Source organism: Palaemon carinicauda, chromosome 31 (assembly GCF_036898095.1).
Source record: "Palaemon carinicauda isolate YSFRI2023 chromosome 31, ASM3689809v2, whole genome shotgun sequence".
Lineage (NCBI taxonomy): Eukaryota > Metazoa > Arthropoda > Malacostraca > Decapoda > Palaemonidae > Palaemon > Palaemon carinicauda.
The window spans coordinates 66,053,938-66,081,925 of record NC_090755.1 but is presented as its reverse complement, the minus strand read 5'-3'; the positions used below and the strand labels follow the sequence as shown (position 1 = coordinate 66,081,925).

General features: G+C 34.2%; 2 protein-coding genes across 5 annotated transcripts in view; both read right to left on the bottom strand.

Moving 5' to 3' along the window:
• Positions 1-27,988, bottom strand: part of LOC137624491 (GTP-binding protein Di-Ras2) — a 611,765-nt gene that overhangs the window by 172,720 nt on the left and 411,057 nt on the right. The gene's annotated exons all lie outside the window — the stretch shown is intronic.
• Positions 1-27,988, bottom strand: part of LOC137624488 (mpv17-like protein) — a 134,622-nt gene that overhangs the window by 48,293 nt on the left and 58,341 nt on the right. The window contains exons 1-3 of one of the 4 annotated variants that reach the window (XM_068355285.1): positions 25,246-25,266; positions 8,096-8,440; positions 7,429-7,526 (exon numbers count right to left, since the gene is read on the bottom strand). In XM_068355285.1, the coding sequence (XP_068211386.1) occupies positions 7,429-7,526; positions 8,096-8,221 (224 nt within the window). In that variant the 5' untranslated portion in view covers positions 8,222-8,440; positions 25,246-25,266. Of the gene's footprint in view, positions 1-7,428; positions 7,527-8,095; positions 8,441-13,736; positions 13,888-14,185; positions 14,342-25,245; positions 25,267-27,988 lie in introns of those variants that run through there. The other 3 variants (XM_068355283.1, XM_068355284.1, XM_068355282.1) reach the window with 3 other exon arrangements.

Below are 27,988 nucleotides of genomic sequence, written 5' to 3'. Positions count from 1 at the left end.
ATTCTGTCTTACCTACCAGAGAGGTAATAAAAATCCTCCTCAATAGCACACTAAGAATCATATAAAGAAATTATTCTATGCATTGGGTATAAAACAAAACTAGGAATAAACAGAAATAAAGTTATAACAGGTCTCTTCTATGCCTTTAAGAACTACAAACAGGGTAACATACACACCACTAACTTTTATTATGTCAATAAAGAAACTATTTAATTTTACCCCTAGCATCTCAGCAATTATTGTAAGTAAAGTCTGAACGAAGAAAATAAAAGTGATTTAAAAATCTACCGAGACTACAGTATATGTTTATAGCATTTGGAATATAGAAAATCTATTGAAAACTAATGGATCATGATGTTACTGTTCAATAACACCATATAGTATTGCTATAACATGCTTCAAAATAAGCTAAAATATATATACTGTATGCTCACTAGCCAGTACAGTACTCCATTTAAATGGGGTACATTAATAGAAGTCAATCTTAACTGTTTAGGATTACATGGAATTTTATACATTAAGCTATTTGTGGACTTTGCTGAAAAGGAAGATGCTCTCATATTTGACATGAGAAGTATAGTATTGCCAATTATCTCCAAATATCTGATACCCTATTTGAATAGTGTTTAGTTTAATATCATTAAAATTATGTACACTACTTTAATTTGCTTAAATGCTAATTCCTACTCAAAAACTGTTTCCCAACTCTTGTCTTAACTTAAATAATTAAGTTAGTAATATTAGCTTAAAAAAAACAAGATTTCTAAATTTGAAAAATTAAGTTACCAATCAGAAAGAGCATATGCATATTCTGAAGATTCCACTCATACCATGAAATCTCTTGCTCTTCCTTACCCTGAAAGATTACTATGTGTACCAGTACTTGATTCATGCAAGAATCAATTCAAGGAAAATTATACTAAAATAACAAATGTATGAAATCTGTAAATATTGAGAACTGATGTAATGTAAAGAAACAGAATAACTCATCAATTACACAAAAATATTTCTAAATTACATGGAAAGTTCATTTCTCTATAACTTTTATTCAAACTTTCTTATGGAAGTGCATACCATTATATTGTATATTTGGCATTATCAATCAAACAAGCACCTATACAGTGTAGTGGAAGAGAAGCACTATGTGCAATCTACATTAAATATATAGTAAAAGTGCTATGAATATTCAAAGGACTTTTATACATCTTGGATTAAAATTCCCACGATGTATAATTATGTGCACAGAACTAATCGAGCCAAAGTGAAATATCGAAGGTCAAAATGCTATGTGCAATAATCTTAAAAATAAAACAAAAAGTTGCCAATTAGAATATTAAGGCAGGGTCACACAAGCAAGTTCTCCATACAAACAAAAAAACTCATTTGATCTCTGAAGACTAGAACAGTAATGACTTGGAAAAAAAAAAAAAAAAAAAAAAAAGTAACCTAAATATTAAACAACCTGTACTGCACAGCATAAAATTTTCTATCAGAGTTCAATTAATTCACTTAATAGTAGTTTATCATTAACGATGGAGAATTCAAAAGTTCTTCAGGAGATGTTAAAAGTAATCAAAGATGATTATCATTAAGAGCTAAGCTACAACCTTAGTTGGAAAAGTAGGATACTATTAGCCAAAGAGCTCCAACAGGGAGAACAGCCCAGCGAAGAAAAGAAATAAACAAGATAAGAATAGTACTGGTCTTATATACTTTGCCACATGTCAGACCTGTTAAATGAGGATTTGAGACGGTGGGGACCTCTTTCTCTTGATGCCGTTCTCTTAATAGTGAGATACACCACACAACACTACTCCAGGGGAGTGACAGCATTTATACAATCATTCTCTAGAACATATAGTTGCTATCATGGGTTTCCACATCAGTAATTTAGTATTTCTTGATGGTTGGCTTGCCTTTGTCTTCATAGCTCTTCTTAGTAATGCCATATATTCGATGGTCCTTTTCTATTAGTCCATATAAAAAGATTTACAGGAGCTGTACCTCAGGTATATAGATCATGTGACCAAGCACATGGCTTCTATGACTGTGAATCAAGTTTGTACTAATTTGTGTGCATGTAGAATCCAATCTTTTCAGGTGGGACCCATAATTTTCTAGAAACTGTTAATGTTCCACTTGGTAGAGAGATGTCATTACAATAGAGTCCAGCTCTCTGAACCATAGAGAAAAATGGATATACCTAGGTAATGCTCTATATACTTTGATTTTAGTGGCTAGTCCCAAGGGTTTGTTCTGAAAAGCCCTAGTCCTTAACTTGCCAAAAGCAAATTAAGCCCTGCCTATTTTATTCAGCTCATCTTTATCAGTAGTAAAAAATAGAGGGTTGGGCATGAATGTAAAGAGAGTTCTATATGAGAAAGTGATTGTACCAACTGTGATGTATGGATCGGAGTTGTGGGGAATGAAAGTGATGGAGAGACAGAAATTGAATGTGTTTGAGATGAAGTGTCTGAGGAGTATGGCTGGTGTATCTCGAGTTGAAAAATTAAGTTACCAATCAGAAAGAGCATACGCATATTCTGAAGACTCTACTTATACCATGAAATCCCTTGCTCTTCCTTACCCTGAAAGATTACTATGTGTACCAGTACTTGATTCATGCAAGAGGGTGAGAACGGGTGTAAGAAATGAGTTAGCGGCTAGAGTGAATATGAATGTGTTGAGGTGGTTTGGCCATGTTGAGAGAATGGAAAATGGCTGTCTGCTAAAGAAGGTGATGAATGCAAGAGTTGATGGGAGAAGTACAAGAGGAAGGCCAAGGTTTGGGTGAATGGATGGTGTGAAGAAAGCTCTGGGTGATAGGAGGATAGATGTGAGAGAGGCAAGAGAGCGTGCTAGAAATAGGAATGAATGGCGAGCGATTGTGACGCAGTTCCGGTAGGCCCTGCTGCTTCCTCCGGTGCCTTAGATGACCGCGGAGGTAGCAGCAGTAGGGGACTCAACAGTATGAAGCTTCATCTGTGGTGGAAATGTGGGAGGTTGGGCTGTGGCACCCTAGCAGTACCAGCTGAACTCGGCTGAGTCCCTGGTTAGGCTGGAGGAACGTAGAGAGTGGAGGTCCCCTTTTTTGTTTTGTTTCTTGTTGATGTCGGCTACCCCCCAAAATTGGGGGAAGTGCCTTTGGTATATGTATGTATGTATCTTTATCAATCTTAGTAGTGGGTAAAACTATACTACCAAGGTATTTGAAAAGTAGCACAAACTGCAGTTGTTCATCATCAACAGTGAAGCCAGGTAAAATGTTATCTCTTTGTTTGTTGTAGTACTTTGACTTCTGTTTTTATTGTATAGGTTGGCCAAGGGACCAGTTGCCTGTTGAGATACAGTACTACCGCTAGTGATATAAGGTCCTTTGACTGGCCAGATAGTACATTGGATCTCTCTCTGGCAACGGCTCATTTTTCCTTTGCCTACATATACACATTAGTCTGGCCTATTCTTTACACATTCTCCTCTTTCCTCATACTACTGATAACACCAAGCTAACTGAAAAATTCTTCTTTAATCAAAGGGTTAGCAACTGCACTAAATGTTCAGTGGCTACTTTCCTCTTGGTGAGGGTAGAAGAGACTCCTTTAGCTATGGTAGGCAGCTCTTCTAGGAGGACCCATTCCATAGTCAAACCATTGTTCTCTACGTCTTTGGTAGCACTATAGCCTCTGTACCATGGTCTTCCATTGTCTTCGGTTAGAGCTCTCTTGTTTGAGGGTATACTCAGGGACACTATTCCATCAGTTTCCTTATTTACTTTTTTCACAGGACTATTTTCCTTGTTGGAGCCCTTGGGCTTATAGCATCCTACTTTTCCAACTAGGGTTGTAGCTTAGCTAGTAATAATAATAATAATATTAATAATACAGTAATGCAAACCAATTCCCTTATATATTGAAGATAGGTCATTTAAAATTCATTGCATTGACTCTGTGGTGTGGGCCAAAGTGACATCAGCAGCACATTGCAAGTCAACCAATTGTCAGGCTAATATTTTTGTATCAGCGTGCAACTGTCGACATGTTGAACAGGCAAATATCCATCCAGTATTCTATTTTTAACCAGTCTAAGTTTCTTCTGCAATCAAGTCATCATTGAGGAGATGAAAAAATTGAAAAATATAGGGGCCAGAACATCAACCTGTTTTATTCCTCTATCCACACAGAAGGAAGAGGATTCCAAATTGACTTTTGGAATCAAAGAGCTTCAATTTTGAGAAATTTCCTAGAAACATCACATTTTTTTTAGTACTTTATCTTCCATAGGAGCTCACAAGGCACTGTATTTAAGGTCTTAGCAAGGTCAATAAAGGCTAAGTAAATGTCTATTTTGTTGACGGTGCCTCTTCCTTCGAAAGCCAAATAGATGTTTAGTAAAGTACAAGAGCATAAATCTAGCTGGTATTTTACCAGCTGCAAATAGATGGAAAATACCTAGGCTGTTGTTGCAATTGTTTCTCTGCCCTTGTTCCTATTGATAGGAATTTTTATGGATTCTACCTAGGATTTTGGTTTAGACTCTCCCTTCCAGAGGGCACAGATGGTTTTTTTCAGCTTCTTTTTTTAGATGGCCATTCTTGAAAATTACTTCCAAAATGCTATTAGTACCACAGCATTTGTCTTCTTTAATGTTTTTATTACACTCAGAATTTTGTGAAATTCTGTAAATTAGGCAAAGTTTCAACAAGACTCGTCCATAGCATGACGATAGTTCAGTGTAGCATGGAAATGCTAAGCTCTACAGTAATGTCCTTTTAGGATGGTTGTATTATCGTGTGCTGACTGGAGTGGAGTGATGGTGTTTTTCATAAGCCCATAAATAGATTTCATAGAATTACAAATACCTTGCTTGTTGCTTTAGTCACCAAATGCTATAATTTCCATGAGCAATTCTGCAGAATGCATATTTGATTTTGTGCCTCCGAAATATGGTCCCTCCACTTAGACCATGGCAGTTGAGTGGGGCTTTGCAAGATATGCAACACAAGTTTTTAACTTTTGTTCAAGTAATTGGTGTATAGTGTTAGTTCTCATCAAACCAGTTTGCATGTGAGCACTTAGTGAAGCAACATCTCAAACCAGTTTGCAAAGGTTTATCCATTGAAGCATCTGGGTCTTCTTCAGAAAATGTCAGTCAAGGAAATGAGGCCCTCGGCAATTTATGCGATATAGGGAACTCGTCACCGGCTTTTCAGCGCAGCAGATCAATTCATGGAGATCGCTCGCTTGCTCGTTCACTCTGTGCATCTTAAATACAAATTCCCTTATAAGAATCTTTCTAGATAACTGTGTTAATTCATGAATAAAACATTTTCAGACTTATTCATGGTTCATAAGTGACCAAAGTCCCTAAGTTCCACTGAACTGAAAGTAGGAAAATCTAGTAGAATGTAATATAGCAACTCCAAACATGATTAGATACTGAACATAGAAGAAGTCCTATTTCCATCTTTGAGTTCATTCCACAGCTAGCCATACTACAGTACAGTACGTAATATTCGGACAATAATAGGGTAAAACTATCTTGCAACACCATAGACACACCTGATCCTTAAAATCAGGGAGACTGAATCCGATTTCTTGAAACACCACAAAAAGCTGCCTGCACTAGGGTCCAAAGTGCTATTCAGTATCCAATTGAAATTACTGCAAGGAAACTGAATTGTACAAATATATACTCAGGATTCTTTCAAACTACAATATGGGACACGTGTGACTGGCCAATACAGTATGGGAAAAAAAAAAAAAAAAAAATCACTTCTACTTCACTCACTGCCAAGAGCATACCAGTTTACTGTGGATCCAATTCTGTCTGTAACTATCTAAAACTACAATTCATTGGGTCAAATCAATCTTGACATTTAACAAAAAAGAATTCCGCTACTTTATCTATCAAATAACTAAAAAAAATAAAAAAAAACTTTGCTCCTGTGAACCTGCATAGATTAGGCAACTGTAAACACACAAATAACAGTAAACAAATGTTAACATTTTTTGAGTGAAAGGACACAGAAGTGTACAGTAGTATGAAAAAAAAAAAAAAAAAAAAAAAAAACACACAAGCAAATTCAAAATGTATGAAAAAAGCTTGTGTTCAAAATCATAATTTTGAAAATTTATACATAAAATCCTTCAAAACTGTGCATATATTTATCAGTTCGGATGTGCTTCTGCCGGTGCTTCTACTATACAGAAAGTGCAACTCTACCTCTTGAACTTACAAATACTTCTACATGCAATCATTCTTTTGTTGAGGAGAAATTCTTCTGGAATAGAAAGTACACACAATACCTAAAGTCCCAACCCTATAAATCCTGTATACCTTACTCAATTGGGGCCCAAGTGAGGGTTGTATTGACCCTTTTACCCCCAAAGAACGTACTGGTACGTTTCACAAAACCCATCCCTTTACCCCCATGGACGTACCGGTACGTCCTTGCAAAAAAAAAAATGCTAAAAAAATTTTTTTTTCATATTTTTGATAATTTTTTGAAAAAATTCAGGCATTTTCCAAGAGAATGAGACCAACCTGACCTCTCTATGACAAAAATTAAGGCTGTTAGAGCAATTAAAAAAAAATATACTGCAAAATGTGCTGGGAAAAAAATAACCCCTTGGGGATTAAGGGTTGGAAATTTCCAAAGAGCCTGGGGGTAAAAGGGTTAACATAACATATGCTCCCATTTAATGGTTCTGTATATTCGCGTAAGGCCATAAACTAATGGAGATTTTGTAAGATCAAGATGGACAACATTACGGCCTAACAACTTTTCCTCTTAAATTTTAAAATAAGTTTGAAATAACAGTTGTTACAATGTACATTAACCAAAATTCTTCACCAGAAAATTTAAATACCAGCAAAAAATGATGGAAGCAATGAAAGCAACCACTACACCTTTATAAAACTCCATAATTATTGTGCTAAATTGATAATAGATTAATATTTCCATTGTATTATAAACTAATATTCCAACAAATTTAAACTACACACTGAAACCAAATAATGCAACCAAATGTAAATAACCTATTGAACAGGAGTACAGTAAATGTAAGAGGGAAGTGCATGTGTTGGCAAAGCAGGATAAATTCAGTAGACAACCTTCCGTACAGAACTCTATCTGGAAATAAGTTTCTAAACTTCAAATTGGAGTATAAAGAAAACACAACTGCCTCTACCTGGGTTGCTCGATAAAAATTTCCAAATGGGATTCCAGTGCAAGCCTTCACTAATAAATCTGTGCTCCCAACACATTTCCCTTTCATGTAGCCTATTAATACCCGACTCAATATGGTAAATTGTAATACAGTATTACAATACTTCAAATTAAAAAAAAAGCCAGCAAAGAGGTAGAGCAAAGGTAATACAAATTAAGCTAATCGAGAAAAATAAAAGAAATCAAAATAAGTATCATACGCATGGTAGAGGATATGAGGGAAGACACAGGTTCCCATGACGCCGTAACGAGCAAGCGTTCCCGTGTCGTAAGGTTGTGGAGTGGAGCCTTTAGGAATCTAGAAAGTATACAGACTAATTAAAAATAGTAATTTAACCCACTTGTAGCAGTAGGGCTGGTAAATCAAAAGCTTTTATGATTAAAATGAACTCATAGGCATCAGTTAGCTCAAAAGAAGTAAATACGTACAAGAAAAATCTTAAAATATATAATCTATATCAAAATACATAAAATTACTAAAAATTTAACTGCAAATTAACATATCAAAGTAACAAAATTCTTGTGAAGTATTCATTTAAAAGTCGTTTAACAAATGGAAATACTTAAAAACCTAAAATGAGAGCAAATCTAGAAAAAAATGTAAACATTCTGAAGAGAAGAAATCAATTGATCAAAATAACCGTGTAATTCACTTTACCTTTAAAATTCACGTACTGATTTATCAACAGTGAATTAGAAGTATATCTGCAAATATCTAAGCAAATTGAGACAAACTATATAAACTTACCATACAGATAAACAGAAAAATTAGAGGAAAATTTAACCTTATTACAATATTTATGAATATTGATGTCAATCGCCAAAAGACTAAACATCAAGTCCCTCAACAATTCAAGAATAACTTACCATAATTTTGTTGTTCATTGTTTGCTGGAAGAATTCAGCTCCTGTATACAGCGTGCCATAAACGACAACATTACCAACAACAGGCCGCTTGGCCAATGAGGCTCGTAATGCTCTAAAAGCCTGCATCTTTGGGGGTGTTCTTCTAATACTTGACTTTCGGGTTTTGACAAGTTATTTCCTTCCACTTCTTTGGCAACTAAACTCTTTAGAAGTTCAAAGTAGCTACTGCATTGCATTCATCTTGTCCTCTTCGGTATACCTTGGTAAACATTATCCGACTAGAAAAGTTTCATCTTTTGTACTTAGTTGAGCAATTGATACTTATTCCCTTGATGTCACTGGCACCTGTAAAAATATATCTAATGTATTTAATTGTTTTTACACAAATGACGAGCTACTAAATGTCATTGTATAGTTAAAAACAAGTCTGCAATCTAACAATGTAAGGAGGGGAAATATTATGATACACTTAAACATAAGAAATGAAATTTCTTAAGACAAAAACAAAATCATCTCCAAATGAGTTAAAACATCAGAATGCAATTTTTACAAACGAAAAAATATTAATCTCAAAATGGTGATCATAGTAAGCTATTGTCTGATGGGAGTTAAATGAGGAAAGGGGGCGTGAATTGTGAAATAAGCCAACTGATGATAAAACAAATCTCTTTGAAAAATTGTCTCTGTAGGACACTACTGTACATACTGTATTAGGTTAGGTTACATTAATCTGTATCCTTTATGCCTTTTCTTTGCATTTTCTCAAGATTAAGGAGGTACAGTCTAAGGGAGCTCTCAGTAAGTGCAGCACTCCAGATAAAGTTAGCATTTGCCTTATTATTGGAATTTTTTCTCTAATACAAAGCATAAAGTTTCCCCCATTTTCCATCATCCTGTTAATTTATTTCAACAAAGTTGATATTTCCTCCCATCCCAGAAACTGCCTTTCCCTAACCTCCAATAGGCATTAGAGGTACAGGCAGGGGAAAACAAATTTGAATACAGGTACTTCGGTAGTATTTCGTATTAGCTTGATTAGTGATAAATCTGACATTACCACGTAACAGCCTATCATATGTGACTGTACAAAGTCTATAAAAACAATTACAAATTAGCATGAACAATATATCTGTAGTAACTACAGGCATACAACTTGCCATTGAATTCAGTACAGCACACATAATATCACCACTGTATTTGAAAATGAACAATGGGGTAAACAAAAAGGTTATTTGCACTAAATTTGCATGGTCAACTACTTGCTTAATGAAACCTACTCAAAACCTTTGGCTATGCTTAGCCTGATACCTAGCTTTATTGACACAAGGCAACGAAAATCACCACAAGATGACACATTACTAAGCTATCAAGTTTGCGAAGCAGTTTAAAACCTCTTTATTTTCCAATACAGTCAAATAAATTCTTTACCTTAAAATGCTTCACTACAATAAAGTAGAGATACGTAGCAAAAGATTTCAAGAAAGGAAAGTTATTACAAACAAATATGATTGATAGTACAGTACTGTGAAATGCATATCTAACCAAAAGAGAACTACATGTAAAATTCAATCATTCAAATCATAGTAAAATGAAAGGATTACTGTATATTGTATGCATATCACTATTATAAAAAGATAAAATCTCTAAAATCTGGGGTTGACAAAAATACACAAGAAAGATACCAGCAGGTAACAAAGGTGGCAAGTAATGATGAAGCATGTACCAAGTAGATTATACACTACCAGTAACCCTACTAAAACATCACATGGGTACCAAACTCTTTTATCTTTCTAGTAAATACTGTAACTTGTATACTAGCCTCACTCTAAGCTAAGACGAGTCCTTACCTGCATCCCACTCGTGGGGAAAGAAGCCTTACCTACCACCTTAGTGCATACAGCAATGTCGCCTAGCCTACACCTCACTAGTCCTTGATATAACTTACCCTTTCATGAATATAATATTGACAACTGTCACAATTTTGATATTACTTAATCAGTAATTGGTTAAAATACCCAAACTTGACTCCCTAAAACACCAATTGACCAGAAACGTGTGTAACGGCATACTTTTCTCAACATAGTTTTCACAATATAAAATGATAAAAACTGATAAATAGGATGACATCCCCGTACAGTATTACATTAATAATTGTTTATTGAATTTTAACAAATGAATATTGTAACAATATACAGCAATCACATAAAATCATAGCCTTAAACTAAACATTAAGTCTGACTTAGGAGAGCTTTTCTGGCTCATTTTTAACCAGCTATAAAATTCTACTATACCTAAAAACTCTCTACAATAATACTTAAATAACTTTCTCAACAAGACACTATATTACACTTAATTAGTTCTCTAAAATAGGTCACTTGGTAAAAAAAAAAAAAACTACAGCATAATTATCTACTAAATTCTCTGTCCCTTTCCATTTTCGTTTAACAAGGTTCTTGTTTTGAAAAATTAATCCAATGAGCTTCATACAAATAATTCACTTTTAATTTCTGCATTATGCAATAATTTAGGCAATTTGTTACTCAAGGTATGACTGTCAGACAAGAATTTAAATATGGTAAGCAGCTCTTCTAGGAGGACACTCCAAAATCAAACTATTGTTTGATAGTCTTGGGTAGTGCCATAGCCTCTCTACCATGGTCTTGCACCGTCTTCGGGTAGAGCTCTATTGGTTGAGGGTACACTTGGCATTATTCGATCTTATTCTTCATCCTCTTGTTGTTTAAAGTTATGTAAAAGATTTACTTTATTGGTATTACTGTTCTTAAGATATATTTTAATTTGTTCACTTGTAGTTTATTTATTGCCTTATTTACTCTCCCCACTTGGTTATTTTTCCCTGTTGGAGCGCTTGTGCATATAGCATCTTGCTTTTCCAACTAGGGTTGTAGCTTAGCTAGTAATGATAATAATAATAATTAAAGAACCCATCCTGCCACCTAACGATGCAAAGCATGGCTAAACCAGCCAAAGGAGGGGGCCAGTCTAACCAGCTTTCCCTGTCTGGCAAAACTTACAAATGCAACAGCCTCTCCTGTCATTATTAACTGTCACAAGTTATGTCAGAGCCAAGCACATCAAAGGAGAGCCAAGGCCAGTCACAGCAGCAACATGGCCCAATCTATCATGGGATCAAAGCAACCTAACCTACCACTGGAGGAATAAAGCTTAATAGGTAACGGGAGTGATCAGTCCTAACCCGTTATAGAAGTGACAGGTCTATACCTTCAAAAAGCCAGGTTTTTACAATCACAAGACTAATGGATCCTAACCCATCACATTTAATGACAGGACCTAACCCATCACAGGAATCATAGGACCTAACCTATCACAGGAGTGACAAGGCCTAACCCATTACAGGTGTGACAGGACCCAACCCATCACAGGACTAGTAAGACCTAACCTATCACAGGAGTGACAAGACCTAACCAATCACAGGAGTGACAAGACCTAACCAATCACAGGTTGTGACAAGACCTAACCAATCACAGGTTGTGACAAGACCTAACCAATCACAGGAGTGACAAGACCTAACCAATCACAGGAGTGACAAGACCTAACCCATCACCGGAGTTACAGGATCTAACTCATCACAGGCGTGACAAGATCTAACCCATCACAGGAGTGACAGGATCTAACCCATCACAGGAGTGACAGGATCTATCCCATCACAGGAGTGACAAGTAGTAACCAAACAGAGTTTCAGGACCTAACCACTCCCAGGAGTGAGAGGACCAATCCCTTCACTGGAGTAACAGGTCGTAGCCCATCACAGGACTGATTAACATTACCCATCATTATGGTGATGTGGTCCAAACTACCAGAGGAAACAGCAGACAATTTTTCCCAAGAGAGTCTTGCTCTGTTAAAGGGTGCCAAGCATTTTAACCTGTTAAGGGGTGCCATGTAGTTTACCCTGTTACGGGTGCCAGGAAGCTTCAGCTATTAAGGGTGCCAGGCAGCTTCAGCTATCAAGGGTACCACGCACCTTCAGCTGTCAATGGTGCCAGGCAGCTTCAGCTGTCAATGGTGCCAGGCAGCTTCAGCTGTTAAGGGTGCCAGGCAGCTTCAGTTGTTAGATGTACCAGGCAGGTTCAGCTGTTAGATGTACCAGGCAGGTTCAGCTGTTAGGGGTACCAGGCAGGTTCAGCTGTTAGGGGTACCAGGCAGGTTCAGCTGTTAGGGGTACCAGGCAGGTTCAGCTGTTAGGGGTACCAGGCAGGTTCAGCTGTTAGGGGTACCAGGCAGGTTCAGCTGCTAGAGGTACCAGGCAGCTTTGGTTTTGTTATAGTTATGAATGGAACAAGCTTTTCTAATAAAAAACAGCTGTTTCCTATAGGAAAAGTTTTCTTAAAAAATGACACTTATTTTCACCGTGCAGCTCAGCATGAAAACCTTGCCAGTACATAGAAGCTTGATTTTTTTTCTTTTTCTGCCAGCAAAACGAGCACATGGCAGAGCAAAACCCATTAATTTCTAAAAATATCCAAGTTCTTAGACAGTCTAACGGGTTTTCAGTTTATTTTCTGTTGAAATAAAGGTCCAATTAAGTGAAAGCACATTACTTACAGGAAAAACTTTGTTCTAAATATTGTTCCATCCATAACTATAATTTTACCACAGCTTTAGCTGTTAGGCAGTTTCAGGTATTAGGGGTGCCAGGCAACTTCTGTTAGGGGTGCCAGGCAGCTTCAGCTGTTAGGGGTGCCAGGCAGCTTCAGCTGTTAGGGGTGCCAGGCAGCTTCAGCTGTTAGGGGTGCCAGGCAGCTTCAGCTGTTAGGGGTGTTAGGCATCTTCAGCTGTTAGGGGTGCCAGGCAGCTTCAGCTGTTAGGGGTGCCAGGCAGCTTCAGCTGTTAGGGGTGCCAGGCAGCTTTAGCTGTTAGGGGTGTCAGGCAGCTTCAACTGTTAGGGGTGCCAGGCAGCTTTAGGTGTTAAGGGTGCCAGGCAACAACAGCTGTTAGGGGGGAGGCAACTTCAGCTGTTAGGGGGGAGGCAACTTCAGCTGTTAGGGGGGAGGCAACTTCAGCTGTTAGGGGTGTCAGGCAGTTTCAGCTGTTAGGGGTGTCAGGCAGTTTCAGCTGTTAGGGGTGCCAGGCAGTTTCAGCTGTTAGGGGTGCCAGGCAGTTTCAGCTGTTAGGGGTGCCAGGCCACTTCAGCTGTTAGGGGTGCCAGGCCACTTCAGCTGTTAGGGGTGCAAGGCCACTTCACCGGTTAGGGGTGCAAGGCCACTTAAGCTGTTTAAAGTATTTGGAGAATAAAACCACGTAGTCTGTCTAGATTGTCAAAACCATACTGTCTATAAGCCCACTCAACAAAAAGTATCAAATCGTATTTAACTATTTGAACAAAATTTCAAAAGATATAAACAATGTTGAAGATAGCATTACAAGCACAAGTAACATCTGGGGAGAGCAAATTTCTCGTCTGTTAGGTTTGACCAGGATCCACTAATTTGACCAACTGATCAATACGAATTTACGGCAATGCAGAAAATCTTGACGCTAAAGCAGACATATATAAGACTGGTTTAGGGAAACTGTCCCGATAATATAAAAGCTTTGAGCTCTTGCTTGACCAGTTCGGCAATATTTTACCAACAAACCACTTCATAATAATACTTACATAGCTTATTTCAGGCAGTGTGTTACATTTTCGTCATGCAGCAGTCATGAAATGCAGACGAAAACTCCGGCATATTTATCAGTGTCGTTCTTTACAGACTAGTTTCCTTTTGCTCAGTGGCGTTCTACTGCCGCTCTTATGATTACGGAAATATGTTACTATTATAAAAGTACCAAGATCAAATATATCAAATGTTCATATTACTATTTAAATATACTTAATGATAATAGAGGCTATTATGTACTATTTGTCATAATTACATTCGCTATTAGTATAGAGAACTAGCCCTGAAGGAACCATAACTATGACGTCATGAAGATTTAATCTTTAGGGGTTAATTCGATCGTATATTCTATCATTACACATAAACATGTTCACTGGTCCAATTCACCTATTGGATTTTAAAACTAACAATAAGCTTGCGATATTAAAGCCATTATACTACTTACCTATCAAGATCTAGAGAAATCAGAATTACGTAATACTGGATTCTATATCACTTATCATGGCCCTATAAGATTGAACAATCTTAATTTGAATTCGGCCTACATACGTCCTTCACTTTTGCGTACTAATGACATAATGACCTTCGTTCAAGTCCGAAACAGTTTCATAATCAAGGATGAAAAAGACAATGCATCACTATATAAGCGGTGGTACATGTTCCGGTAAATATTTTTGAAGTACATGCTCCAGTCAATTTTGAAAATTAGGCATTGAATTCTTAGAGTATGCTCCTGGGTTACTTCGCCAATAATTTGTTTACTACAAAGTAAAATTATATAATTTTAATAATCAAGTCGTAAGAACAAGCTGGTGTACTGTTTGATAATAGCCAGATACTAATTATACACATTATCTTTGATGTATAGGAACATATCCGAAAATATTTTTTAATTTAATAATGTGACAAACAGATTTACACAAGCTTGGCGTGTCAAAATTACTTCACGCTGCAGATTCATCTCCATTCCTATTTACTGGATTAAATGGACATCCTCTTTTTGAGCAGGGTGTATAATATTGTCACAGAAACAAGAAGTAATATACACCTTTCATGTTGCCATCAGGTAGTCGTCCATTAAACAAAGGGATAAAGCTCGAATTAAGCAGAACTGACTATAAAAATTACTTTACATATTCCCAGTGCAAATATTCCCAATCCCTAATGAATCAATAAATAATCCCATGGAAGTGAAAAATATTGACACATGTTTCTCTCATTCCTTCCATTACTCTTAGTCATTTATCGATGTAGAATCATTCGAGATCTTATACAGATTTCCATTAATGTATATATGATAAAAAAAAAATAACATGATGATCAATGTAGAAAAAAAAAATATATTGACATCACTAAACACTGAAATAAATTATTGAGAAATTCTGCTTTTAATATTTACCCGATGATTACAGAGAAAGCATATTTTCTCAATCACGAAAATGGTATTACGACTAAAGAAATAAAATTCTTTTGGTATTCTCACAATAGTGAGATAAAACCACAGTTCCAATGACAAGGAAATTGTTGCTGCAATTATAAGTGTTTTCCGGGGCCATCTAATAGCGGATTCACTTAACTCTCAATGCAAATTGCTATGATATAGACATTTTCAGGAATAAGGTAATTGTATTTACCATTGAGAAGTAACTTCTGATGCCATCTAGTGAGCACCTCTTTCAAATTAAAGGATCAGGGAGCTGGTTTTGCTTTAGAAAAGTGAATCTTGATGCCATCTATTGGTGGTTACGAATACATATGAAGTTTTTCTTTTGGAAATCACTAGATGGCGAATGTGAGCACTTTTTCAATCACAAGGACGATGGAATTGCTTTTGCTTTTACGAGAGATTCTTCTTTCACCAATCACTGGATGTCACAGTGAACGCTACTAAAGTCCCAAGGATAACGGAATTTTCCATGCAAATACGTAACGTATTGTCTATAATGCAATCAAACATAATCATGCGGTTTTATTCTAGAAATGAGTTGGCATAAATAGCTAAAAGTAGGCCTACAGGTTTATGTCTCCCATAATTTTATTATTATAGAGCCGTATTATATTATTTTGATAATGAAGTTGGTAAGAGTAAGTTGGTGTACTGTTTGATAATAGCCAGATACTGCTTATACAAATCTAATAACATCATATATATATATATATATATATATATATATATATATATATATATATATATATATATATATATATATACATATATATATACATATATATATACATATATATATACATATATATATATATATATATATATATATATATATATATATATATATATATACATATATATATATATATATATATATATATATATATATATATATATATATATATACATATATACGAATAATAGTACCAGGGTTATGATATACATCTTTATTGCTTAGCTTTTGGAAAATCTATTTCCATCATCAGAGCCTAAAATAGGATACATTGTATTAGTTAAAACATAGTATGATGAATATTTAAAACAGAAAATTTAAAATGAACATACAAAAACTTTATGAAATAAAATAAGAAATTAACATAAAACTATAAAATCAATCTAAATACAAAATAAAAGATCAAAGCGCCAGCGCTATAAACTCACATGAAATAAAATTATACACAATTTAATTCGTACGTTGCCCGGCCCAGGTTTGGTTTTAGTTTGTGCTGGAATATTGCCTCCATTCTTATTAAGTCGAGGTTACTCTGCGAAGTGGCCAGGATGGAAAAATTCTCCTTGGACATTGGGTGGTCCTCACTTTGGGAATGGTCTCTGATGGCTGAATGGGGTGGTTTTGCTATATGATTACCCGTTCTAGGTGAGCGACCGAAGTGCTCAGACAATCTTGCACGGTAATGTCTTTCACTTTTTCCAATATACGATGCATTACAGCGATCACACTTATATTTATATATGACACCCGAACAAAGATCATCTGAGACCCGGTCTTTAAATTTGAAAAATTTGCTCATAGCATTTGAGGGGGAAAACACGATCTTCAATGATACCTGAGGATAAAATTCACGCACAATTCTACTGCAATGATTTCGTATTTTAAAACTGTGGGACCCCAGATATGGAATAGAAAAGAAGATATTTTTCCGAGGAGCAATTAGTTTCCTTTCACAAGGTGGTAGCGTGAGTTTGCTTAGTGTTTTCCCTATATAAGTATCAGTAAAATTATACGGGAATCCATTGTTATAAAGTAGTTTTTTAATATACGTCAGTTCCTTATGAATGTTGAGGTAATTAGAGCAAAGGTTATACGCTCTATAAGTGAGAGTACAGATAAGATTTCTCTTATATTGTATAGGAATAAAAGAGGAGAATTTAGTGCATAAGCCTGTGAACGTTGGTTTCCTGTAGACAGATGTGATAAACCCAGTACCAAATTTATGAATGTTGATGTCAAGGAAAGATATGTTACAATCCATTTCCACTTCACTAGTAAAATTTATATTTTGGTGTTTGGAATTCAAATAGTTTAAAAACAATTGGACATGACTTGGGCTACGAAATAATAAAAACGTGTCGTCGACATACCGTCTATAAAAAAGAGGTTTAAAATCAGTAGGGCATTCATTTAACCAGATCTTTTCATAATAGGCAAGAAAGGCATTTGCGAGACATTCATAAGGAACTGACGTATATTAAAAAACTACTTTATAACAATGGATTCCCGTATAATTTTACTGATACTTATATAGGGAAAACACTAAGCAAACTCACGCTACCACCTTGTGAAAGGAAACTAATTGCTCCTCGGAAAAATATCTTCTTTTCTATTCCATATCTGGGGTCCCACAGTTTTAAAATACGAAATCATTGCAGTAGAATTGTGCGTGAATTTTATCCTCAGGTATCATTGAAGATCGTGTTTTCCCCCTCAAATGCTATGAGCAAATTTTTCAAATTTAAAGACCGGGTCTCAGATGATCTTTGTTCGGGTGTCATATATAAATATAAGTGTGATCGCTGTAATGCATCGTATATTGGAAAAAGTGAAAGACATTACCGTGCAAGATTGTCTGAGCACTTCGGTCGCTCACCTAGAACGGGTAATCATATAGCAAAACCACCCCATTCAGCCATCAGAGACCATTCCCAAAGTGAGGACCACCCAATGTCCAAGGAGAATTTTTCCATCCTGGCCACTTCGCAGAGTAACCTCGACTTAATAAGAATGGAGGCAATATTCCAGCACAAACTAAAACCAAACCTGGGCCGGGCAACGTACGAATTAAATTGTGTATAATTTTATTTCATGTGAGTTTATAGCGCTGGCGCTTTGATCTTTTATTTTGTATTTAGATTGATTTTATAGTTTTATGTTAATTTCTTATTTTATTTCATAAAGTTTTTGTATGTTCATTTTAAATTTTCTGTTTTAAATATTCATCATACTATGTTTTAACTAATACAATGTATCCTATTTTAGGCTCTGATGATGGAAATAGATTTTCCGAAAGCTAAGCAATAAAGATGTATATCATAACCCTGGTACTATTATTCGTATTGAAACTCCGCTTTCCACGGAATAAATCAATAGCCGATGTGATTACGCAACGATATGGACGACCAGTGCTTTCTCTTTATCGAAGTACAGAGCGCCAAGACTACAAACTCAAGAAACTTTCAAGTGATCTTCACTTTCTGAATTGTTGCCACGCCCAAGACCTTGTTCCTAATTTTCTACGTTTTAAGTTGTCTAATAGAAATCTTCAACGCACCCGTAGTTATAGAAATTGTCAAAAACATTTTTTATCTTGTGAGATTCGAGCAAAGCAAAGAAGTATTACTGTCTGTCGGGAATCCCTCCAAAACCAGCAACAACTGTTAAAATCCAAATTGTCTTATCTTGATTTTATACATTTAAGTAATCTTATTGAAACTAACAATTGTAAGTCAATTCAACATGTAACGCATATCCAACAAAGGAAGCTAAAAAACTTGGGGTATGTAGATGATTGTAATGTGTCTAGTGATAAGGTGATATTTAATTTTTCTAAGGTGGTATTAACAGATATTCAAAAATCTGCTCTTGCCAAGGGCTTAAAGTTTGTTTTCCCCCCTCGACGTTTAAACTATGTTCAGCACTTTTTACAGTTCGAAAAACTTTACAAAACCATTTCTACTCTAGATTTTTATGATCCCTTGAGTAAGGGAATCGGGTATTTTAAGCAGTCACTAAGGTATTTGGCTAACTGGTCATTTTATTCTTTTAATCCATTCAACAATAACAAATATTCAGACAAAGAAACTATTGGAATTCTTAAGAACTTGTCAAATAACGATGATCTTGTAATAACTAGACCTGACAAGGGCAATGGTGTTGTACTATTAGATAAAAATACTTATGTTGGGAAGATGGTGGACATTTTAAATGACAGGTCAAAATTTGCTCCGTTAACATCTGATACTTTTTCGTATCTTCTGAAATATGAAGATAAGGTTAACAGGTTCCTAAGGAAATTAAAGAATAATGGTGTCATTGCAAACGGAACTTTCCAATCTCTATACTGCTCAGGATCTAGGCCAGGAATTATGTACGGACTGCCAAAGGTTCATAAAAATAATTGTCCTTTAAGACCTATTTTGTCTGCTTGTGGGACGCACAATTATAATATAGCTAAATTTTTGGTTCCGGTAATAGCCCCAATAACAGTGAATGAATATACAGTGAAGGATTCTTTTTCATTTGCTAAAGAAATTTCAAACTTAAACTTGGGAAAATGTACAATGGCAAGCTTTGACGTGGAGTCTCTTTTCACTAATATTCCTTTGACTGAGACAATAGATATCTGCGTGTTAGGGCTGTTTGGAGACGAAGAACAAGTGAATGGTTTTACAAGAAAGGAGATGAAGGAACTGCTGGGATTGTCTGCTAGGGATTGTTTGTTTTTATTTGATAAAAAGTTTTATGTACAGGTTGATGGGTGTGCTATGGGTAGCCCTATGGGACCTAGTCTCGCAAATGCCTTTCTTGCCTATTATGAAAAGATCTGGTTAAATGAATGCCCTACTGATTTTAAACCTCTTTTTTATAGACGGTATGTCGACGACACGTTTTTATTATTTCGTAGCCCAAGTCATGTCCAATTGTTTTTAAACTATTTGAATTCCAAACACCAAAATATAAATTTTACTAGTGAAGTGGAAATGGATTGTAACATATCTTTCCTTGACATCAACATTCATAAATTTGGTACTGGGTTTAACACATCTGTCTACAGGAAACCAACGTTCACAGGCTTATGCACTAAATTCTCCTCTTTTATTCCTATACAATATAAGAGAAATCTTATCTGTACTCTCACTTATAGAGCGTATAACCTTTGCTCTAATTACCTCAACATTCATAAGGAACTGACGTATATTAAAAAACTACTTTATAACAATGGATTCCCGTATAATTTTACTGATACTTATATAGGGAAAACACTAAGCAAACTCACGCTACCACCTTGTGAAAGGAAACTAATTGCTCCTCGGAAAAATATCTTCTTTTCTATTCCATATCTGGGGTCCCACAGTTTTAAAATACGAAATCATTGCAGTAGAATTGTGCGTGAATTTTATCCTCAGGTATCATTGAAGATCGTGTTTTCCCCCTCAAATGCTATGAGCAAATTTTTCAAATTTAAAGACCGGGTCTCAGATGATCTTTGTTCGGGTGTCATATATAAATATAAGTGTGATCGCTGTAATGCATCGTATATTGGAAAAAGTGAAAGACATTACCGTGCAAGATTGTCTGAGCACTTCGGTCGCTCACCTAGAACGGGTAATCATATAGCAAAACCACCCCATTCAGCCATCAGAGACCATTCCCAAAGTGAGGACCACCCAATGTCCAAGGAGAATTTTTCCATCCTGGCCACTTCGCAGAGTAACCTCGACTTAATAATAATGGAGGCAATATTCCAGCACAAACTAAAACCAAACCTGGGCCGGGCAACGTACGAATTAAATTGTGTATAATTTTATTTCATGTGAGTTTATAGCGCTGGCGCTTTGATCTTTTATTTTGTATTTAGATTGATTTTATAGTTTTATGTTAATTTCTTATTTTATTTCATAAAGTTTTTGTATGTTCATTTTAAATTTTCTGTTTTAAATATTCATCATACTATGTTTTAACTAATACAATGTATCCTATTTTAGGCTCTGATGATGGAAATAGATTTTCCGAAAGCTAAGCAATAAAGATGTATATCATAACCCTGGTACTATTATTCGTATTGAAACTCCGCTTTCCACGGAATAAATCAATAGCCGATATACATATATATATATATATATACATATATATATATATATATATATATATATATATATATATATATATATATATATATATACATATATATATATATATATACATATATATATATATATACATATATATATATACATATATATATACATATATATATACATATATACATATATATATATACATATATATATATATATATATACATATATATATATATACATATATATATATATATATATATATATATATATATATACATATATATATATATATATATATATATATATACATACATATATATATATATATATATATATATATATATATATACATACATATATATATATATATATATACATATATATATATACATATATATATATATATACATATATATATATATACATATATATATATATACATACATATATATATATATATATATATATATATATATATATATATATATATATATATACATATATATATATATATATATATATATATATATATATATATACATATATATATATATATATATATATATATATATATATACATATATATATATATATATATATATATATATATACATATATATATATATATATATACATATATATATATATATATATATATATATATATATGTATATATATATATATATATGTATATATATATATATATATGTATATATATATATATATATATATATATATATATATATATATATGTATATATATATATATATATATATATATATATATATATATATATATATATATATATATATGTATATATATATATATGTATATATATATATGTATATATATATATATATGTATATATATATATATGTATATATATATATATATATATATATATATATGTATGTATATATATATATATATATATGTATGTATATATATATATATATATATATATATATATATATATATATATATATATATATATATATTGTGTGTGTGTGTGTGTGTAGCGTAAAAAATCACAGGGAAACATGATGCTCAGAGGCAAAAGAACATACATAAGAACATCTCCAGTTTTTTATGTGAAAATATATGAACATATCGAGTTTTTTTTTTTATTAATGTGTGAAAATGTGAATATGAAATAGAGTAGAATTCCACAAGCTTAGTATGTAAAAATTACTATTAATGACTTTCACATTGCAGATTCGCCTGCATTCCTTCGTGTTTTCTGGAATTATTGATTGATCGATTTAAACTTTAAAGTTTTCAGGCATCCTGACATCTCAGGTCTTTCTGAAATTAATGCCCATCCTCATTTTAAGAACTTTCTCTTTGATTTATTCCCATTTCTATATCGGGCCATCGTTTCAAATGAGCCTTTTACATATATTTTTATCCTAGACTGCTTCATGAATTCTCTCTCTCTCTCTCTCTCTCTCTCTCTCTCTCTCTCTCTCTCTCTCTCTCTCTCTCTCTCTCTCTCTCTCTCTCACCTTGAACTTCCATTTCCATAGTATGCTGCCTCCCTACATGATCCTCTCCTCCTCTCAGTAGATGTTCATATTATTATTATTATTATTATTATTATTATTATTATTATTATTATTATTATTATTATTATTATTACTTGCTAAGCTACAACGCTAGTTAGAAAAGCAGGAGGCTATAAGCCCAGGGGGCTCCAACGGGGAAAATAACCCAATGAGGAAAGGAAACAAGGAAAAATAAAATATTTTAAGAGTATCAACACTAAAATAAATATATAAACTATAAACAAAAATTAACAAAACAAGAGGAAGAGTAATAAGATAGAATAGTGAGCCCGAGTGTACCCTCAAGTAAGAGATGTCCACCCCAGACAGTGGAGGACCATGGTACAGAGGCTATGGCACCACCCAAGGCTAGAAAACACTTTCCTTGATATTTCCAAAACCCCTGTTGGCCCTCTCATATAGTCATTCCTTATTCTAACCTCTCTCGTCACTTCGTCACTCCAGACGTCCACCTGAGCATTCTCCTTTTTAGTCATTCCAAATTCTATCGTCTCATGTCACTTCTTGTCACTCCAGACGTCCACCTGAGCATTCTCCTTTTTAGTCATTCCAAATTCTATCGTCTCATGTCACTTCTTATCACTCCAGACGTCCACCTAAGCATTCTCCTTTTTAGTCATTCCAAATTCTATCGTCTCATGTCACTTCTTGTCACTCCAGACGTCCACCTAAGCATTCTCCTTTTTAGTCATTCCAAATTCTATCGTCTCATGTCACTTCTTGTCACTCCAGACGTCCACCTAAGCATTCTCCTTTTTAGTCATTCCAAATTCTATCCTCTCATGTCACTTCTTGTCACTCCAGACGTCCGCCTAAGCATTCTCCTTTTTAGTCATTCCAAATTCTATCCTCTCATGTCACTTCTTGTCACTCCAGACGTCCACTTAAACATTCTCCTTTTTAGTCATTCCAAATTCTATCCTCTCATGTCACTTCTTGTCACTCCAGACGTCCACTTAAGCATTCTCCTTTTTAGTCATTCCAAATTCTATCGTCTCATGTCACTTCTTGTCACTCCAGACGTCCACCTAAGCATTCTTCTAATTACTACATGCATCTTATTCTCATTAGTTTTCCTCAGGCTTTATGTCTCTGTGCCAAGCCTAAGGAACACTGGTAAAGGGTACATGTATATTGTCTTAAAAGCAAGTTTAAATAATATACACCTTTCATGCTGACATCAATCTGTCATCCATTAATCAATGGGTAAAGCTTGAATTAGACAGAACTACTTATCCATATTACTTTACATTTAATTCCCGGTGACAAAAGTTGCCGACCTCTATTAAATTACTCTAAATAATCATATGGAATTGAAAAACATTGATAATGGGTTTTCTCTTTCATTTTTTGTAGTTACTCTTTATGCAGAATTATTCGAGAACTTTGGTAGATTTTCCTTAGTGAAAATAGAATGAAGATATAACATGATAATCAATCTAGAAAAAAAATGAAAAAACTAAATTGCCAAACCTAAACATGATAATTAAGAAATACTTGTTCACTTAACATTTACAAGGTGGTCGCACAGAAAAGATTTTTTTTCTCTCATTCAAGAGAATGACAAAATAGTTAAAGCAGCTAAGAAATGACATTCTTTTGGTATTCACTTGAGCATAGCAAGTGCAAAGTTAATGTTAGCGGAGTCCTATCAAATGAATTCCAAGTGAACAGTGGGGGTACTCCTAGGGATTCGGTTGTCACCTATGCTGTTTATCCTCCTCATGGGTTTTGTAATGCAGAGAACAGTTGGAGATGGTGGAAAAGGATTGCACTGAATTGGTAATAGGAAGTTAGCTGACCTAGTGTATGCTAATGACACAATCCTTATTAGCAGAACACCACAGGATTTGCAATGCTTGCTTACCAGAATGCATGAAATATCACACGAGGTTGGGCTCAAAATAAATAAAAGAAACGGAACATGCATGGTTAGATAAAATATCATAAAATATCATTAGAAGGAGAAAGGACTTATGAGGTAAAATCATTTAAATATTTATGAACTATGATCTCTAATATAGGGTTTTTAGAATTATAGTTTAAAGAAAGATTATAAAAAAAAAAATCAGACAATAAAATTTGGAAATCAAATCGCCTAAATTTACATATAAAAATCAGACTATATTTCAATTTAGTGAGACAGGAGTCATGGTATGACAATGAAACAATATCCAACAGATTTTGTAGATTTGAGAACAAAGCCCTCAAAAGAATACTGGAGGTTAAATGACAGGACAGGAATAGAAATGAAACTATAAGAGAGATTACTAGAGTGCTACATGTGGATGAGATCATAGTGAGGGGTAGATGGAGATGGTTTGGGCATGCTTTTTGCACTCTCCAAGAAAGATTAGTTCAACAAATTTCAACTAGGATCCACAAGGTACTATTAGGGTTAGAAGACCCAGGTCTACATGGATGAGGACTATGAATCGTGAAGAGATGATGAATGGAGAAGTATCGACATTAAAGCTCAAGATAGTGATGAATGGCAAAATCTAACAGAAGCCCTTTAAGTCAATAAGTGTAGGAGGAGATGATGATGATGATTTACTTGATAGTGATATCAAGACAGTTCTAATGACAATGAAAATTTTGCTATGATTATATAAAAGGGTTCTGGTGCCATCTAATAGCAACTAAAAACAAATATATTGACATTCACTTAACTCTCACTATAGCAGGACATGCTGAAGTAATTTTCAAGTAAGATAATATTTACCATTCAGAAGATACTTCTGGTATCATCTAGTGAAAACATCTTTCATAATCAAGGATCAGGGAATTGGTTTTGCTTTAGAAAAGTTAATTTTGATGTCATCTGTTGAGAGTTACGAATACACAAGAAGTGGTTCTTTTGGAAATCAATAGATGGCCATTGAGAGTACTTTTTCAAACAAAAGGACGGTAGAATTGCTTTTGCTTTGAAAAAGTAAATCCTGATGCCATCTATTGGTGTTTAAGAGCAACATTCGTGAGATGTTTCTTTTACCAATCATTAGATGTCAGTGAACGCTGCTTTATTCCCAAGGACAACGGAATTTTCTACGTATATACGTAACGCTGTGCGTCTGAAGACGCAAACAAAATCTTGCCGTTTTTTTAATAGAAATTAGTTAATAGTTAAAGTATAGGCTGTTTTTTTCAGTCGGTGGGCAATGAACAGTTACATTTATGAAAAAAAAGTCAATGGAATTATTCGATGCACATGACACTGAAATCAGCCAGAGAATAAGTCTAAATATTGGAAGCAGAATGATGGCTCATATAGCGGCCTCCAAAATGATTGATTGATTGATTGATTTAAGGTTTTCAGGCATCCTACGTGGGTATGATAGAAAGGTGGATGGGGATAAAAAGTTTTAAACCTTTTACTGCCATACTAGGTAATAATGACCACTAATTTTTGAAAAATCATTACATGGAAAAAAAATTTTTAATACTAATATACCAGGACTAGAAACGGCTTCTTGCATAGTCAATTTTGGCTTGTAATTTCAGTGTGTGGTATCTTCCTTATATAATAAAAAGCAAGTGTCTGGCTGTGTGTGTATATATATATATATATATATATATATATATATATATATATATATATATATATATATATATATATATATATATATATATATATATATCTATATATATATATATATATATATATATATATATATATATATATATATATATATATACATATATATATATATATACACACACACACACACATATATATATATATATATATATATATATATATATATATATATATATATATATATATATATATATATACAAAATTTTTAAATCAAATCGCCTGAAATTAGATATAAAAATTAGGCTACATATCGGTTTAATTAGTCAGTGTTACTGTATGGACATGGGTCGTGGTATGACAATGAAACAATATCCAACAGATAGTTTAGATTTGAGAACAAAGCCCTCGGAAGGATATTGGGAGATAAATGACAGGACAGGATTAGAAATGAAACTACGAGAGAGATTACTCGAGTGCCATTTGTGGATGAGATCATGGTTAAGGGTAGATGAAGAAAGGTTTGGGCATGTTCTTCGCACTCCCCAAGATAGATTAGGTCACTAAACTTTCAACTGAGCAGCTGTCTGGGCTCCACAAGCAAGTCTGGGATTACGGTACGGTACGGTACGGTACAGTGCGGTACGATTGATATTTAATCTAAAACAGTGTTTCCCAACCTTTTTTAAATGATTACCCCCAAAATTTTATTTCCAATTAATCAATTACCCCACTGAACATATACCCGGTAACATCGGAGGCCTTTTTGCAGCCACCTGATGAACTGTGTGGATCATGTAGCCCGCTATTGGCTGCTTATAGTTAAGGATCCAAAACAAATGTACAGCAATGTTCAAATGTTAAAATTAGTGAGTTTTTCTATAAAATAATTATTGCAGATTTTGTGTATGAATTATGGCAATAATTATGGGAATGTGAATAACTCAATTTCAGAACATCTTGCTTACCCCAAAAATACGGGTCCTTTACCCCACTGGGGTAATTTACCCCAGGGTTGGGAAACACTAAAGGTACAGTACGCCTTACAATAATCTTGCCAAAGTACGGTACCGTGCGATCCAGGTACGGGAAAATGGACCAAATTCTGTACTGTACCGCACTTTAGGCTTGGCTATATCACTAAGTGACTAAGCAATTACCATTTCATATCTGGCCGCATAAGTAAGTCTCTAAGGTACTTGACATTTCAGCTTGTCACTTACCATGCATATGTGTGTGTGTGTCTGGAATTATATAACTGATATTTCTGTTTTTAATTTTTGAGGTATCACATTACAAACATTTATAGCATTAACCATATAATCTAATATTGTTCATTCAGCTACACCACTCTGCTTAATTATGAACGTGCCTTCTGCCCAGTACTGATCATGTTGTTGGGCTAAGAAGTCTGTTCTTTAATTGTTATAGGCATGGTGCCCACAGGAGCAATAAAAATATTCTGATATAATCAGTTTCTGGAACTTTCTATTGCGATAATTCTTATCTTTTGTAGGCTGAACAATTAGATATAGCTGAAAAAAAGATTATAATTTGTTGTTAGATTTGTTAGCCGGCGATTTTTGCATTAACAAAACAAAAGAAATAATCCCTATTACTCTTTTGACTTATGAACATTCAATTTTCAACGTCTTGTTAATTTTAATGACAACTGGTAGTGAAGTATATTTTATCGAATGTTGGTTCGTATTATATGATGTAGAGACATATCTGTTAATTGAACATGAACTTTACTTACTTGGAATTTGAAATATACATACACATACGCATATATATATATATATATATATATATATATATATATATATATATATATATATATATATATATATATATATAGTGTGTGTGTGTGTGTGT